Source organism: Hemitrygon akajei, chromosome 11, assembly GCF_048418815.1.
Source record: "Hemitrygon akajei chromosome 11, sHemAka1.3, whole genome shotgun sequence".
Classification (NCBI taxonomy): Eukaryota; Metazoa; Chordata; class Chondrichthyes; order Myliobatiformes; family Dasyatidae; genus Hemitrygon; species Hemitrygon akajei.
The window spans coordinates 36818644-36836568 of NC_133134.1; the positions used below are offsets into that span (position 1 = coordinate 36818644).

A 17925-nucleotide genomic window follows, 5' to 3' on the forward strand; every position below is an offset into this window, starting at 1 on the left:
AAGCCTTTGCCTTTTTGATATCATTCCTCCTCTCTCTTTACTTTCTGTAGTGATTTTACTCTCATTCTCCTCTTCTTCTGTAGTCTTGCCTATTTCTCATTTGTTAATGAAAAAGACAGGATTTTATTCGTCCATAATTCACTGTCACCTTCTCTACGCTATTATAGGCTTCAATTTCCAGCAAATGTGTGCACAAAATATTTCTAAAATCCACATGCAATGAATTTCATTAACAAGAAACCTCTTGAGGCCCTAATGTGCCCCAGTGCATTTATCATGCAAGACACAGTTCATTTGTCCACCCAGTACTGGTGATTGAAGGGCACATGGAAATGTACAATACTGATTTCTCTGCAATACTTACATGCAGATCGAAATGGAATTGCTATTTTCCCTTGAACACTGCTAATTACCACGATATGTCCCATTTTTCTTTGCACCATAGAAGGCAGGATGGCTGCAATATTAAGTGACAAGAGTTAATGTGTTTCACTAAACAGTGGTATACTGTGTATCCAAGGCATTTCCCAGTCACCCACCATTAGTAGCCAGATCAATGCAACTGTTCATCCTATGCAAAGGTATCTTAATACATCAATTACAAAGATCAACAAGTCATTTCTTACAAAGTCAGCTGGAAGAGAAAGTAGAATCTACCAGTGGTACTTACTAATGCACCCATATTGAATACAACAATGTCAGAATTACCTTCACGAATCAAATATTAACCAAAGCTCCTTCTTCTCTCCCAGTGGGATGCAAAAAAATCTGTGGCAACTTTTTAGAAGAGTAATAGGGGATACTATCCAGGATTCTGAATCTTGTCTCAAGGTAATCATGCTGCTGTTTATGGAAGTTTCCTGCATGCAGACTGACTGCTACATTTCTCTCATTCTGACAATGAATGAGTTTCAAAAATAAATATCTGACCTTGCACTTTGAATGTCCCAAAGTTTGGATTGCTACTTAACTTAATGTGGTTCAGATAACAGTTGGGAATTACTTCAGCAGCTCTCTAGCATTCAACTGAGTTTGTCCCACATGGAGATGAATTCTTAAATCGAACTAGCTCCAGTCTCCATTAAGTGATGAGTTAGCAGATCCCATTCATAACAATGCTGGAGGGTGGTGAGCCTACTAGTGTCTAATTACAGGAAATCCTTTTGACCTTTCAATTTTTTTGAAAACCCTTTATTAAAACAAGTCATGGATGAGTGTGTCCCCACAAAATCATTCAGTCTTCCACCACCAGAAGCCATAGATGAACTATGAGTTCCAAATCTGCTGAGGGCCAAATAAGATAGTTCTACAATGCCACCTCGTGTTCAAAGCAGCAATTCTGGACCAAACTTGAATCACTGAAAGATGTTCAACAGCTGTGGCAGGGTTTAATTCTATTACCTCTTACTAAGTGAAACCAAGCAACGTAGGTGACAATATTTCTTTGCTCCCAGATGAGCTCAATGTCTTCTATGCTTCCTTTGACCATCAAAACTTGGAAGAGCCTTCACAAACTCCCAAAGGCCCCGATGACCCTCTGATTTCAGTCTCTGAGGCTAACATGCGAGCATTCTTCCGAGGGAGGGAGAGGGTGAACCCATGGAAAGCATATACCGGTAGCCCAGATGGGATACCTGGCTGAGTACTAAAGATCTAAGCTGATTAACTGGCTGGAGTGCTCACCAATATCTTTAATCTCCTGCTTTAGCAGTCTGAAGTACCAATCTGCTTTTGAGGTACCTCAATGACTATCCTCCAACAGCACTTAGTGGTAATGAAACACAAACTCTTGCCTGAGAACTGGCTTAGATTCACTCCAATTTGCCTACCAGCACAAAAGTAAACAGCAGCTGCCTTTCCATTGGCTCTTCACTCAACCCTGGAACATCTGGACAGCAAAAATGCATTCATCAGGATGCTCTGTCTCAACTACAGCTTCAACATTCAGTAATATCATCCTCTCAAAACTAGTTAGTAAGCTTCAAGACCTTGGCCTCAATACCTCATTATGCAATTGGATCCTCGATTTCCTCACTTGCAGACCCCAATCAGTTTGGATTGGCCTCAGGACCCACACCACCAATTACAGAAACAGTTATCACCCCCTCAACCATCAGGCTCTTGAACAAGAGAGGACAACTTCACTGTGTCCCATCACTGAACTGTTCCCACAACCTATGGACTCACCATCAAGGACTCTCACGTTCTTAATATATATTGCTTATTTATTTATTTCTCTTTTGTATTTGCATAGTTTGCTGTCCTTTGTACATGGGTTGGGTTTGTTTGTCCTATTGGGTACAGTCTTTCATTGATTCTATTGTATTTCTTAGATATCTGTGTATGCTTACAAAATGACAAACCTCAAGGTTGCAAATATGTGGTGGCATATATGGACTTTGACAATAAATTTACTTTGAGTACTTTGATTATTATCAGACTCTGAAGGTTATCTTGGTTGTGTTTAACCCCATTTTCACCCATTAGATGCCACACTCCATTTTATAGCAAGCTTCATAGACGGTAACAACTTGCACACTGTTCATTGAAGCCATGTAAAAAAAAGATACCCATTTCTAGAGCATCTTTGATAACCTCTGGAAATCCAAAAAGAATTCTAAAAACAATTAAGGAATTTAGAATTATAACCACTGTTCTATTGTGGAAAATACAGCAAAAAATTTGAACATAGCTAGATCCCATAATTGACAATAGTAATAAGGATTAACTTAATTTGTGAAGTTGATTAAGGGATGATTATCGGCCAGGACAGAGGTTAACTTTCCTGGTCTTCTTCAAAACACCACCAGCTATGGATTTGATGGCAGCACTATCAGCTAACATAGCACGTCAGGCTGAAGCAGTGCTACACTGCTACCTTTCAATGAAATGTTAAGCCAAGTGGACATCAAACAATATATTTTAAAGTTTATTCATTAGTCATTTTAGCTTGCAAACTGAAAAGGACATAGAAGGCCACAAATAGAAACATGAGGGAGTAAAAGATGTCCCTGCTTAATGCCTCCTTCCAGAAGCAGTTCCATCAGTGTTCCACAGAATTACAGACTTGCTACTTAACAAGTGAAAATTGAAGTGCCTGTACCAAACATAGACGAGCAGGTGCAACTGATTGAGGCATTTCACTTGCACTGTTTTTCAAGACCAATCTGTAGAATTACCAAAACGTCACAAGCGATTGGTGCTGGGGAGAACGAGGGGAGTTTTGATAGAGGTATATAAAGTTATAAGCGTATTGATAGAGTAAATGCAACCAGCCTTTTTTCAACTGAGGTTGGGTGAGACCAGAACTAGAGGTCATGAATTCAAAGTTCAAAGTAAATTTATTATCTGAGTACATGTATGTCACCATATACAACCCTGAGATTCATCGTCTTGCAGGCATACTCAATGAATCCATGGAGAAATAACCATAACAGAACCCATGAAAGACCACACCAATTTGGGCATTCAAGCAGTGTGCAAAAGAAAACAAACTCTACAAAAACAAAAAGAAAGGAATAATAATAATAATAATAAATAAACAATAAATAAGAACATGAGATGAAAAGTCCTTGACAGTGAGTGCATAGATTAAGGGTGCGAGGTGAATTATTTAAGGGGAACGTGAGAAGGAATTTCTTCACTCAGAGGGTGGTGAGAATTTGAAAGGAACTGCCAGTGGACATGGTGAATGCTGGTTCGTTTTCAATATTTAAGAGAAGTATGGATAGGTACATACATGGGAGGGGTATGCAGGGCTATGGTCCAGGTGCAGGTTGATGGGACGATGCAGAATAATAGTTGGCACAGACTAGATGGGTTGAAGGGCCTGTTTCTGTGCTCTAGTTTTCTGTAACTATGATCCTAAGTGATGATCTTGCCCATCAAGTTCATGCTCTTTCTATAGCAATCCTTAAGGGGAAAGAATTCCACTTCAAATCTATTCTTAATTTAAAATGAAGTCTAAGATTGCAGATGGGATAAGAAATGTTGAAGATGCAAGTGGAAAGGAGGGAATGTTGCAGAGATAAAGGACTAAAAACTTTCATGAAGTATGACTAGGTAGAAACAGTGAGTGTATCAGGACTTTTCTGCTTGTGGATCCTGGGAAGGAGGTCGACAAAAGTTGTGCATGTTTAGGAGAGTGATGTTAGAGGCTGTGAATATCTTAAGAAGTGAAGTCAGTGGCAGTCTGGGAAATGACAGATAAATGTTCAGTGGTATGATTGTCCAAAAGAAAGTGCCACAGATCTGGTACTTTGCAAGGCGGAGTATGTCTGGGAGACAACAACACTGCCCTTGTCAGCAAGTTTAGTGACAATATTTTGTTTGTGTTGATAGTTCACATGCATCATGAAGATATAGTAGACTATTCAAGTTTACAATACATAGATCTTGAGAAACCAAAAGGACAATAGGCAAATCCACAATTCTGAAGATAAGAAAGATTCCATTGCACAAGGTGTAAAATTGCAAACCAAACAGGTGGAAAAAGGGCTTAAACATACACAGGCAAATTCACCGCGATGAGTATGAAATGGAAGAAACCAAAAGCCTTGTTGAAAACCAAGGTTCAGTGTTAGTGGAGGAAGATCAGAAGCAAAGCTCCTGATCATCTGTTAATCACTCCAAGTACTTTTTGACCCTTCTGACCTCTGTTCTCAGTTTCCTGCTGTTTCAATCAAGCTCAAAGTAAATTTGAGGAACAAGATCTTTAAGTACATTACAGCTTTTCGTACCCAACAATGGCTTCTAAAGTTTCATATCATTATTCTACTACTCTTATTATCATATACTCTGAACCTACAGTATCTTTTGTTTCCATTTGTTACAACTACCCTTTGTCTTGCACCAGAATGACCACTGCGTTTAATCCCTCCTGCATTCTAATAGAACAGATCTCTTTTGTTCATTTTTTCCCTCCCCAGCTTCACTGCACTTGTTTTATCACAAATTTTATACAGTTTTGATAATAATAGACCCAAAATATTAATTCTGCTTCTCTCTACAGATGCCATCTTGCCAGCTGAATACTTCCAGCATTTTGCTCTTACTTTCAGATTTTAAACACCTATGATATTTCATGTCTAAATTGATGGCTGTAGCATTGGAAGCCACATTCTGAGCACAACAAGGTCTCATCAATGCCTTGTCCACCTGGAGGACTATTTCAAGAAGAATCTGCTGATTTCAGTGTTCAGCCTTCTCCTTAATGAGGGAGTAGAGGCTATTGAAACAAAACACTTCTTTATGCAAGGGTTTTACACCAGGTACCCTTCTAGATGTTCAATGACACTGCTATGACAGAAAATGGACAAAAAAAAATTGCCCTCTAAAGTGAAGTGTTGTGGACTGGGCAGTTAAGCTGGAAAATAAAGATTGGTGGAGTCTTACAGAATACGCAAGTAAACATTACCTTTTGTTAAAGCCACTGGTCCAAAATAGTTGATGTTCATTACATCTTTATCAACGCTAACAGCAGTTTCCAGGATGTTTCCACGGTAACTGATGCCTGCGTTATTTATCAGTACATCCACTTGGCCATAACAATTAAGAATCTTTTCTGCACTGCTGCTCACCGAGTCCACATCTGCTAGATCAAAGGTCACCACATGAGGTGTGTATGTCTATGGACAAGCAAAGATGAGAGGATGAAACAATGCAATTATATTTATTTTCAATATACGCGTGTATTTTATCTGATTACAACGGCGATTGGTAGGTCCCTTTTACCATGAGTCAAGAGGTAAGTAACTCGATTCAAAGTGTCAATGAAAGTGACATTGATCATCAGTTTTTAAATTTTACTTGATCCTGAAGACTACAGCTATGAAATCACTGAAATTTAAAATCAGTTTTCATCTTATTTGGCTGCTGTAGTCATTTTTGAGTTGACAGCAGCCAGAGCAACATTGGTGCTTTTCTGGCATCTTATAAAATAGTATTAGATGTCACGCTAGTGTTTATCCTTCATGCATACCTTCATGAATAGATTATGTTAATCTATTCATATATATTTACATTCCTTTCTTTGTAAGGGCATCAAAGGTTACAGTGAAAAGGGGTTGAGAAAGCTAATAAATCTGCCGTAATTGAATGGCAGAGCAGACATGATGGGCCAAATGGCCTGATTCTGTTCCCATGTCTTATGTATTGGTCTAGCTTCCCCTCAACTACCAGTCTCTGCATAAATTAATTTCTGTTTAGTTTCTTTACTGGATTTATTCACAACCACTTCAAATTTATGGCATTCAGCTTTGTGATCTTTAACTAACATGCATCATTACTCGTATCCTGTAGCTCTCCTACTTTTTTCTCGCCTTTTGCCATTTCTGTCAGCTCCTTTGTGAGTCCGTCCAGTTTCTCCCTGTCCCGGCCACATAATACCAGCTTTGCACCTGCTGCATGAAAGACTCTTGCACAATCTGGTGAAGACAAAAATCATCAGTTTTAGCTTCAACAGCAACAATATTCACATTTCTATAGCAAAATGTGCCCAAGGTACCTCTCACAAACACTATTTAGTACCCTGGCCTGAGTTGTGGGGCTTCAGGTAAGAAGTTCATCCTTTACAAATTTTTTTTTTTTTACTAAGAACACCAAGAATATCATATCAGGACAATTCCATCAGCAAGTTGCTCAATAGCAAAGGAGCTGAACGTATGGGGTACTGTTGTTGGTATTGTTGCCTGGACTTGTTGCATACTATTGTTGCGCTGAAGCATTGCACAGTGCAAGTGATTGTCTTGGATGTTTTATTGTGATCGCAAGACCCTGTTGGACATTAATAATATAGAACACTGCAAGTCCAGTTCACTGGTCCATTGAGGAGACAGACAGCAGGGGAGCTACGCTGCCTCAATTGTGGCAAGGACCTGGCCCTCATGCCACAGGGTCCCCTATTACAGTCGCCCGGGGAGGAGACTTCAGAGCAGTGTGGGAGAGAGCTGGAGGCTGTGCTGGGTTGGTAGTCGGCCCCTCACATCGGTGTGCACTCAGTGGAAGAACAAGCTAGGCCAGGACAATTTACCATTAATCTATAAGCCATGTCACTTAAGGACCTGGGCTCTATTACTTTCTTTGTGACTGTATGCTTCTCTGCGATCATAACCACATGTGCTATATGCTATCTGCAGTGTGCTGTGTGCTGTGGGTAATGTGTTTTGCACCTTGGCCCTGGAGGAACACTGTTTCGTTTGGCTCTATTCATGTATAAATGAATGATAATTAAGTTTGAACTTTTTTGGAGCATTTTAAAACATAACAGATGAAGAGGAGCAGATGTTTAACGAAAGGAATTCCAGACTTTAAGCCTTTGGCAGCCAATGGTGTTCAAGGTGAAGTAGGGATGTAAGAAAGCTATAAAAAGAGGATATTGACAGAGTAAGTATTGAAGGAACTATTTACAGTAATTGGATACAGATTAAAGATAATAAAATGGAGCATTTTTTTAAAGATATAGCAAGCTCTTGTACTCTAGAACAGATAGTGGAGGTAGATTCAATAATAACTTACAAACAGGAATCCAATAAATACTTGAAAAGGGAGAGCTTGCAGGACCATAGGAATAAGAGCATGAGACTAATGTGATCTGTCTTTCAAAGACCAGTACTGGCAAAAACAAACAAATGACCCTCTTCAGCGTTACACCAGCATAGGCACCAAATCAGAGGTGAACACTTTGAGGAAGAGACAATTTATGTATTATATTTTCAGGAAAAGGTGGCAAACATTAGCAACATGGTAAACAGATAAGAAGCTCAGGAGGGAAGGCAAGAGGAATGAAAGCATTATGAACTCCTCTGATTTTACTTACCTTTACCAAGGCCAGAACTTGCTCCTGTAATGACCACCACAGCATCCTGAATGCAAGCTCTCTCTTTCATCCGCTGCAGTAGCCTGTATAAAATGATAAGGCCTGCACTACCCAGCAGCAAGGGCAGGAGGTTTGACGATGTTATTTGCACAAGAGTCCCTTTGTACAGCATTCTCCTGGGGATTACGGAGAGAAAATAACATTTAAAAATCCAAGCATAATACTTCCAGTGCCTACCAATTAGCTGCACCAGAGTTAAGAGGAAAATGTGCTGCGCCTAGATAGCCTGACAGGCATGAAATCCCAGGGTTTAAAGTGGCTTTAATGGACTGAAACAAATTCCCCTGCTTGTTGAATAGCATGGTGTGTCCAACTACCTCAGGGAACAAATAAGACCTTGATAAATCTCTCACCCAAAAGATCACACCTGCAAACGTACAGCACTAGAACATTGGGCAGTGTCCAGACTTAGCTGAACTAGTTCTCAGCCGGTGAAGTGCAAACTCAGAGAGGGCATGCAAAGACACAATGACATCACTTACCAGCAGCTGTGAATTCTATTTTTAGTTTGGGTAACTGGTCTCATCCAAACTTGGCTTTAATTTCAGCCACTAGGATTTCGCTTATTAATCGAGGGAGAGGAGGAAAGAAGAGAGTAAATTCTACAGAATTAACATGTAATAAGTAAAAATCTAATTGCCAAAACTTGTCAGTGCAACATCTGAAATAGTGCAATCATGTGATACTGATTGCAAGATTCTCAGAATTGGAATCAGGTTTACCATCACCGGCATGTGACTTGAAATTTGTTAATTAGCAGCAGCAGTTCAATGCAATACATAATCCAGCAGAGAGGGAAAAAATTAAATAAAATAAAATATACTAGTAAATAAACAAGTAAATCAATTACGTATATTGAATAGTTATTTAAGAAGTGCAAAAACAGAAATACTGTATATTAGAAAAAGTGAGATAGTGTCCAAAGCTTCAATGTCTATTTAGGAATCAGATGGCAGAGGGAAAGAAGCTGTTCCTGAATCGCTGAGTGTGCCTTCAGGCTTCAGTACCTCCTACCGGATGGTAACAGCGAGAAAAGGGTATGCCGTGGGTGCTGGAGGTCCTTAATTGACGCTGCCTTTCTGAGACACTGCTCCCTGAAGATGTCCGTAGCAGTGCAAGGTTGAAAATGTCCTTGAATACTCCTGCTGTTTGGTTGGTACAGGTTTTTAGAGCCTTACCAGGTACTCCATTGGGTCCTTCTGCCTTGCGAGGGTTCAGTCTCTTTAAAGACAGTCTAACATCGGCCTCTGAGATGGAGATCACAGGGTCATCAGGTGCAGCCGGGATCTTCAAAGCTGTAGTTGTGTTCTCCCTTTCAAAGTGTGCATAGAAGGTGTTGAGTTCATCTGGTAGTGAAACATCGCTGCCATTCATACTATTGGGTTTTGCTTTGTAGGAAGTAATGTCTTGCAGATACTACCAGAGTTGCCGCGCATCTGATATCGCTTCCAACCTCGTTCGAAATTGTCTCTTCACCCTATAAATAGCCCTCCGCAAATCATACCTGGTTTTCTGATACAGGTGCCAAACTTGAATACCACAGATCTAGCCTTCAGCAGACAATGTACCTCCTGGCTCATCCACGGCTTTTGGTTTTGGAAGGTACAGCAAGTCTTTGTAGGCACACACTCATTCACACAGGTTTTAATGAAGTCGGTAACAACTGCAGCATACTCATCCAGATTCAAGATGAATCCCTGAATACAGTCCAGTCCACCGATTCAAAGCAGTCCTGTAGGCGCTCTTGTGCTTCCCTTGTCCAAACCTTCTTGGTCCTCGCAACTGGTGCTGCAGTCTTCAGTCTCTGCCGAAACTCAGGAAGTACAAGTACAGCTAGGTGATCAGACTTCCCAGAGTGAGGGCGTGAAATAGCACAGTAGGCGTTCTTGATGGTGGTGTAGCAATGGTCCAATGTGTTGGTTCCTCTGGCATTGTAAATGATCTGCTGATGATAATTGCTTAGTGATTTCTTCAGACTGGCCTTGTTAACATCTCCCAAAACGATGGTGAAGGCATTAGGGGGTGCTGTTTCGTGCATGTTGATCATATTGCTCAGATCATCTAAAGCCTGATTGACATTGGCCTGAGGTGAAATATAAACTGCTACCAGAGTGACCCCAGAGAACTCCTGTTTCTCCCCCCTTTCTATGCAATTATTTTGAATTCTTTGTCCAAACATACAAATTAGAAAGAGTCGGTCACTTGGTCCCTCAAGCCTCTTAACTTGATCACAATTGATCCAATTATAACCTCACCTCTGTATTCTTATCTACCATTATAATAATTCACCATTTTGTTTATCAAGTATCTAACTCCTTCTGCCTTTAAGATTCTGCTTTCACTATCCTTTCCCAAGACCAATGATCCTTAGAGGAAAAAAAAATCAAATGGGTGACCTCTTACTCTTGAACAGTGACCTTCAGTTCTAGATTCTTCCAACAGAGGAAACGTCATCTCTAGATCCACACTATCAAGACATCTTAGGATCTTAGCCTAATCTCACTTTTCTAACTCCAGCAGATACAAGTTTTGCCTGCTAAACTTGTTCCATTAGATAATCCATCAGACCCAGTCATTCTTGTGATCATAAGACCCTGCTGGACATTGGTAATGGAGAATACTGCAAGTCCGGTTCTTTGCCAAGACCAACAGTGGGGGAGCCTTGTGGCCTCAGATGTTGCCTGGACCACTCCCTCATGCCACAGGGTCACCTGTACTCATTGCAGCCGCCCAGGGAAGGTGACGCCGGAGGCCGGTGTGGGAGAGACTAGAGTCTACTGGGTTGAGGACTGGCCCCATGCTGGAAGATCAGTTGGATTATATTAGTCAGCGTCTGCACTAGTGCATGATGAGGAATTGCTGTACCATCAATCTACAGGCCATGACACTCAGGGACTTGGGATATACACACACACACACACACACACTTTTTGTGACTATGTTTTTGTTACTGTAACTATATGTGTGAATACTGGTACTATGTTTTGCACCACAGCCCTGGAAGAACGCAGTTTCATTTGGCTGTATTCATGTGTATGGTTGACTGACAATTAAGCTTGAACTTGAAGCTGAATTTGTCCAATGAATTTCTCTGAACTCCTTTCAAACATTCTTCCTTAAGTAAGAATACCATGAATGGGCACAGTATAGCAGCTGTAATCCTTGTAATGGCATAACTGAAACAAACTTCTCCAAAGTAAAACTCAAAGAATGTTTATTTTCAGAGTATGTATGCAGTATACAACCTGAGATGCATTTTCCCGCAGACAGCCATGAAATAAACAGCGGAACCCGTTCAAAGAAAAGAAGAAAACATCAAACACCCAACACTAAAAAAAAACAAATCACGTAAATGGCAAAAAAACAAGCAAATAAAACACAATATTAAACATCAAAAAGCAGAGTCCTCGGAAAAGTCTAGGAATGTTCAGTTTAGTTCAATTTAGCACTCTGTCATTCACTGACTGCAGGTCACAGAGCCTGTCCACCCTGATCAAAATTGAACAAAACCACAACTTAAAAAATAGGAGTAACCAGAAGCACATGTAACAGGAACTGCAGAGTCCTCTAAAACTGAATCCAATCCACAAATCGCACTGATCAAACCTGGACCAAGACCCAGGACTCCTGCACCTTCCTCCATGCAAAAGGAAGCAGGAGGCCAGTCAAAAGCAGGCAGATGGTGCTGAATACCTGCTTGTCTTCTACTCTCGTCTTTGTTGACTTCAATCTTGCTTGGCGCTTTAATTGGCGAGATAGTCAAGAACTGGAGCTGATCACGGGTTCGGCTCTGCCATCTGCCATTAGACCGCACACTCTGTTCTCAATCACGCTGAATTCCCTCAGAGACAGCAAAAGTACCAGATCACTCAGTAGGACCAAAAACACATGATCAAAATGTAAATTACAGTCTCCAATTGCACAATGATTAGTAGTAGAAGTATATTTAAAAGAAGAAGGAGAAGTAGTTTCGTGAACTGTGTGCAGGATGTTCCCAGTAGTTGTGTTGGTCGCTGGCCCACTCTGCCCATTTTTTGTATTCAGTTGCTCAACCATAAACAACAACATTCCTTTAGCATGTCCAGTAACTTGTTGTACCTGCTTAGATTTGCAAAAATCATGATTTGTTCACCCAGATCTCTTAGCAATTCTGAGCTCTGCGATCTCTTGTTATTTACATGATATGCTATTTTTATTATTGCCCCTGACAAAGTGGACTATTTCATAATTTCTAGCATTTTTCTCAATTTGCCAGAGATGGAATCACAAAGTTGTACAACACAGAAACAGGCTCTTCAACCCAAATTGTCCATACCCACCATTATGCCTATCAACACTAATTGCATTTACCTGCATTGGGCCTGCATCTCTTTACTCCTTTTCTATCCATGTATCTGTCCGAATGCCATTAAAAAGATGTAAAAGTGTCTGTCTCTATGACTGTCTGGCAACTCATTCCACAGAACCACTACCCTCTGTGTGAAAAACCTGCCCCACAGATTGTCCTTAAATTTCGACCCCTAACTTAAAACCTTTGCCCTCTAATTTTAGATTCCCCTCTGCTAGGGAATATAATCTATATATGCTATCATAATTTTATAAACCTCTAAGTAGTAACCCCACAGACTCCTACATTCCAGCAAGAATAAATCTAGCCTATTTATTCTCTCCTTATAGGTAAAGCCCTCCATTCCAGGCAACATAGTGATGTATCTCTACTTCTCTTTCTAACACTACAGCAAGTTTCTTGCAGAATTGCTACCAGAACTGTACCCAATACACCATGTGCAGCCAGACTAGTGTTTGGTACATCTGCAACATGATTCTCCAACTCTTATACTCAAGGCATTGGCCTATGAAGGCAAGATGTTCTATAGGTCAGTTGTGGAGAGCGCCCTCTTCTTTGTGGTGGCGTGTTGGGGAGGAAGCATTAAGAAGAGGGACGCCTCACGTCTTAATAAGCTGGTAAGGAAGGCGGGCTCTGTCGTGGGCAAAGTACTGGAGAGTTTAACATCAGTAGCTGAGCGAAGGGCGCTGAGTAGGCTACGGTCAATTATGGAAAACTCTGAACATCCTCTACATAGCACCATCCAGAGACAGAGAAGCAGTTTCAGCGACAGGTTACTATCTATGCAATGCTCCTCAGACAGGATGAAGAGGTCAATACTCCCCAATGCCATTAGGCTTTACAATTCAACCGCCAGGACTTAAGAACTTTTTAAAAGCTATTATTAATGCTTTTTGAGATAGTGATTTAGATGCATATCATATTTTTTACTGAGTTAAGTATTGTATGTTATTAGTTTTGCTACAACAAGTGTATGGGACATTGGAAAAAAAGTTGAATTTCCCCATGGGGATGAATAAAGTATCTATCTATCTATCTATCTATCTAAGCATGCCAAAAGCCTTCTTCACTACCCTATCCACTATTGTCACCATTCTTAGAAAGATGTGAACTTTAACCCCAAGGTCCCCCTGAATATCAACACTCCTGAGATCACTGCCATTTACAGTGGCATAGAAAAGTTTGGGCTCCCCGGGTCAAAATTTCTGTTACTGTGAATAGCTAAGCGAGTAAAAGATGACCCGATTTCCAAGAGGCATAAAGTTAAAGATGACACATTTCTTTAATATTTTAAGCAAGATTACTTTTTAATTTCCATCTTTTACAGTTCCAAAATAATAAAAAAGGAAAGCTTGTAAACGCTTTCTGTAGCCAGCTAAGAGTCTTTCAATTCTTTTTTGGGGGATTTTCGTCCATTCTTCGTTGCAAAAGGCTTCCAGTTCTGTGAGATTCTTGGGCCGTATTGCATGCACTGCTCTTATGAGGTCTACCCACAGATTTACAATGATGTTTAGGTCAGGGGACTGTGAGGGCCATGGCAAAACCTTCAGCTTACACCTCTTGAGGTAGTCCATTGTGGATTTTGAGGTGCGTTTAGGATCATTATCCTGTTGTAGAAGCTATCCTCTTTTCACCTTCAGCTTTTTTCTAAAAAACAGACAGTGTGATGTTTGCTTCCAGAAATTGCCGGTATTTAATTGAATTCATTTTTCCCTTTACCAGTGAAATGTTCCCCGTGCCACTGGCTACAACACAAGCCTAAAGCATGATCGATTCACCCCCGTGCTTAACAGTTGGAGAGGTGTTCTTCTCATGAAATTCTGCACCCTTTTTTCTTAAACATACCTTTGTTCATTGCAGCCAAAAAGTTCTATTTTAACTTCATCAGTCCACAGGACTTGTTTCCAAAATGTATCAGGCTTGTTTAGAAGTTCCTTTGCAAACTTCTGCTGCTGAATTTTGTGGTGAGGATGTAGGAAAGGTTTTCTTCTGATGACTCTTCCATGAAGGTCATATTTGTACAGGTGTTGCTGCACAGTAGAACAGTGCACCACCACTCCAGAGTCTGCTAAATCTTCCTGAAGTCCTTTTGCAGTCAAACAGGGGCTTTGATTTGCCTTTCTAGCAATCCTACGAGCAGTTCTCTCGGAACGTTTTCTTGGTCTTCCAGACCTCAACTTGACCTTCACCGTTCCTGTTAACTGCCATTTCTTAGCGACATTACGAACTGAGGGAACGGCTACCTGAAAACGCTTTGCTATCTTCTTATAGCCTTCTCTTTGTGGGCATCATTTATTTTAATTTTCAGAGTGCTAGGCAGCTGCTTAGAGGAGCCCATGGCTGCTGATTGTTGGGACAAGGTTTGAGGAGTCAAGGTATTTATAAAGCTTTGAAATTTGCATCACCTGGCCTTTCCTAACAATGACCGTGAACAAGCCATAACCCTAACAAGCTAATTAAGGTCTAAGACCTTGGTAAAAGTTATTTGAGAGCTCAAATCTCTTGGGGTGCCCAAACCTCTGCATGGTGCTCCTTTCCTTTTTTCACTCTAAAATTGTACAAAACAAAAATAATACACTAATCTTGCTTAAAATGTTGAAAAGAATGTTTCATCTTTAACTTTATGACTTTTGAAGATCAGTTCATCTTCTATTCACTTAACAATTCACAGTAACAGAAATTTTGACCAGGGGTGTCCAAACTTTTGCATACCACTGTATATCCTGTTCAACATCCCAAAATGCAACACCTCACATTTTCTAGATTAAGTTCCATTTGCTATTTCCTCACGCAGCTTTCCAACTGATCAATGTTCCTCTGTATCTTTTCACAGCCTTTGCTCACTCACTCAACCTGACTACTTTTTGTAGCCATTATATCCGCTGGCTGGTGGTGTAGTGGCATCAACACTGGACTTAAGAGGACTGGCCGGCTGGGTTGAGCGTCGAGCTAGGAACTCAGCCTCGTTAAAAAAAAGACAAAATGCCAAAAAAAAATGGCAAGGTTGACGTCCGATGTGCCACAAGCCACAGAGAGGAATAACAACAATACCAGCTAAGTATTAAATGAAGCAGATTTTCCAATAAGTAACAGCTTCAACAAATCTACCTAAATTCATCCACACAGCTGCAGTCTGGCCTGAGAATCTTTCCCAGCTCTGCAATTTGTTTTCCTTTTGCCTCAAGATTTCCTGTTCTGACTACATGAGGAAGTGGCCACAGAAATTAAATAAGCAATCACTGGAATACATAGCAGGTCAGGATCAGAGGATTGCAAAACATTTAGATGAAAGGTGAAAATGAAGCAGAGGAAGCAGTCCCATTGTACAGGAATCCTCCTGCAGCAGTTAGTACTAATTTGGCCATTGAACAGACCCAGATATGTGAAAAGAAGCCTTGCTCTTGTCAGTCCCATTCTAAACCTTCATCGGAGGTACCTCACTCAAAATCACAGAACAGGAATAAACTATTTGATGCAGCTGGTCCTTCATCTGTTTATGCTTCACACCAATGTCCCTTACTAGATTTCACATTATAAAACCATGAAATTTTATTCTGTTCATCCTCACATACTTGTCTTGGTACACCTTAGTGCTGTTCCATGTTCCCACCAATCACCTCTCAAAAAGTTTCAGCTGAATTCTGATTACTTTTGAGATATGCATCAATGGTCTTTTTTTCTTGTCCAGCAAGAGCATGTTCAAATTGCTTGTAAGATCTCCACTAATCAGTTGGTTGGGTCCCCTAGGAATATCAAGCAGTACCTAAATTTTGTTGATCAGAGAATTACAATCATGAGGGTCAATGGGGCTCAATTATAGAACACAGAATATAGAATAGTACAGCACATTACAGGCCCTTTGGCCCACAATGTTGTGCCGACCCTCAAACCCTGCCTCCCATATAACCCCCCACCTTAAATTCCTCCATATACCTGTCTAGTAGTCTCTTAAATTTCACTAGTGTACCTGCCTCCACCACTGACTCAGGCAGTGCATTCCACGCACCAACCACTCTGAGTGAAAAACCTTCCTCTAATATCCCCCTTGAACTTCCCTCCCCTTACCTTAAAGCCATGTCCTCTTGTACTGAGCAGTGGTGCCCTGGGGAAGAGGCGCTGGCTGTCCACTCTGTCTATTCCTCTTAATATCCCTTAATTATCCCTTCATTCTTGTTGATCTCTGTCGCTGAATCGTTCTCTGAAGCTCTGTATTCTTATCCTGACTACAGGCAAGTTATTAATTCATTCTCCTCTTCTCCTCTGCTGAAACTGTCAGCTCACAGGATTGCTATGCATTGTGTGAGGTCTCCCTTAATACCTCACCTGCCTGCAGTTCTCCATCTATGACAATTCAAGATACATTTGACCCCTCCTTTAGGGAACAGTTAAAATCAAATTGTGCTCTGGTGCCAAGCTGTGGGATTTGATAAACTGTCATGCTGCGCTAAATCACCTGTTTCAGCAGACAAGCTACTTGACCGAAGGAGGTTTTAGAAAGAAAACAAACCCCATCCTCACACATTCAAGGATACAAACCTTAAGCACACTCTCCTCTCCTATCATACTCCTTCTTCCTCAGCCCTTATCTCTTCCACCTGTCACTTCATTTCTCTTCCGCACCCACCTAACTTCCTCTAGCTTCATCTGTCACTTGGCAGCTTGTACTCCTTCCACTCTCCCCACCTAGTTATTCTGGCTTTCCCTGTTCCTTTACAGTCCTGTTGAAGGGCCTCGGCCCAAAACATCAACTGCTCATTCCACTCAATTTATGCTGCCTGACCTGCTGAGTTCCTCCAGCATACTGTGTTTGTTGCTCTGGATTTCTAACATCTGCAGATTCTCTTCTGTTTGTGGAAGCAATCCCGTCTCAGTAGGAAGGTGCAGATATCAAACCCTTGTCCCATCAATCCCCACCAGTGGAGATCAGAACTCAAGCTCAAGAGTTCTGAAAGAACATCCAATGAAATACTGATATCTGATGGAGCAGAACATCCCAACTTCACCTCACTATCTGTGTTGGATTTTGGGAGCTCATAATACTTATCCACCATTTAAGGTGAGCCGCCTTATTTTCTGTAATATAATCAAACCTTCCACCACTTTATCCTTTTCCCTTGGGGAAAGAAATAAATAGAACTTACGAATACAGTCACATAAAACAATTTCCCACAGTGGTTCAGGATAGTAATTGGGAACAGGAATGCTTTTGAGTTCCCCTGACTTTAGAGTCAGGAATTGAACCTTGGATTGTTTTGTCTAAAAGGCTAGGTTACATCCTGTCTTTATCAGCTGGGCCAGCAGGGGGAAGCCCAAGCCTTCCAATATGCTGTAATATCTCAGGAATATGAAGCACTGAATAACTCCCACATAACACCATCATTGCTATGATCATTAGTAACAGTCAGCCACACAGACCTTCCGAAGGTCTGTAGCTGAAAGTGGTCCAAAATTTAGCCATTTACCTACACAAGAGCATGGATGAATAATCCCACAAGAACTCGTGTTTACTGCAGCTGAAAACACGCATGGTTATTTTTAATATTTGCTTTTGTGATGCAAATGACACAGGGTGTTGTTTATTGTTGATTTCTGGCTGCCCTGAGGCCACAAGATGTCAGTTAAGTGTACAGTATAGGAAGAAACCACACCTCTAGGCCATGACAGCTGGGAATAACTGGTTCCTTTCTCTTGGCTATGTTAG

General features: G+C 40.9%; 1 protein-coding gene across 6 annotated transcripts in view; it reads right to left on the reverse strand.

Annotated features, from left to right (window-relative positions):
- The window catches only part of dhrs7b (dehydrogenase/reductase (SDR family) member 7B), a 37015-nt gene that overhangs the window by 13152 nt on the left and 5938 nt on the right, over window positions 1–17925 (reverse strand). For 2 of the 6 annotated variants that reach the window (XM_073060642.1, XM_073060641.1), the window contains exons 2-5: window positions 7817–7992; window positions 6310–6425; window positions 5417–5627; window positions 365–457 (exon numbers count right to left, since the gene is read on the reverse strand). In XM_073060642.1, the coding sequence (XP_072916743.1) occupies window positions 365–457; window positions 5417–5627; window positions 6310–6425; window positions 7817–7988 (592 nt within the window). In that variant the 5' untranslated portion in view covers window positions 7989–7992. Of the gene's footprint in view, window positions 1–364; window positions 458–5416; window positions 5628–6309; window positions 6426–7816; window positions 7993–8229; window positions 8318–8358; window positions 8418–11569; window positions 11709–17925 lie in introns of those variants that run through there. The other 4 variants (XM_073060644.1, XM_073060640.1, XM_073060645.1 and 1 more) reach the window with 4 other exon arrangements.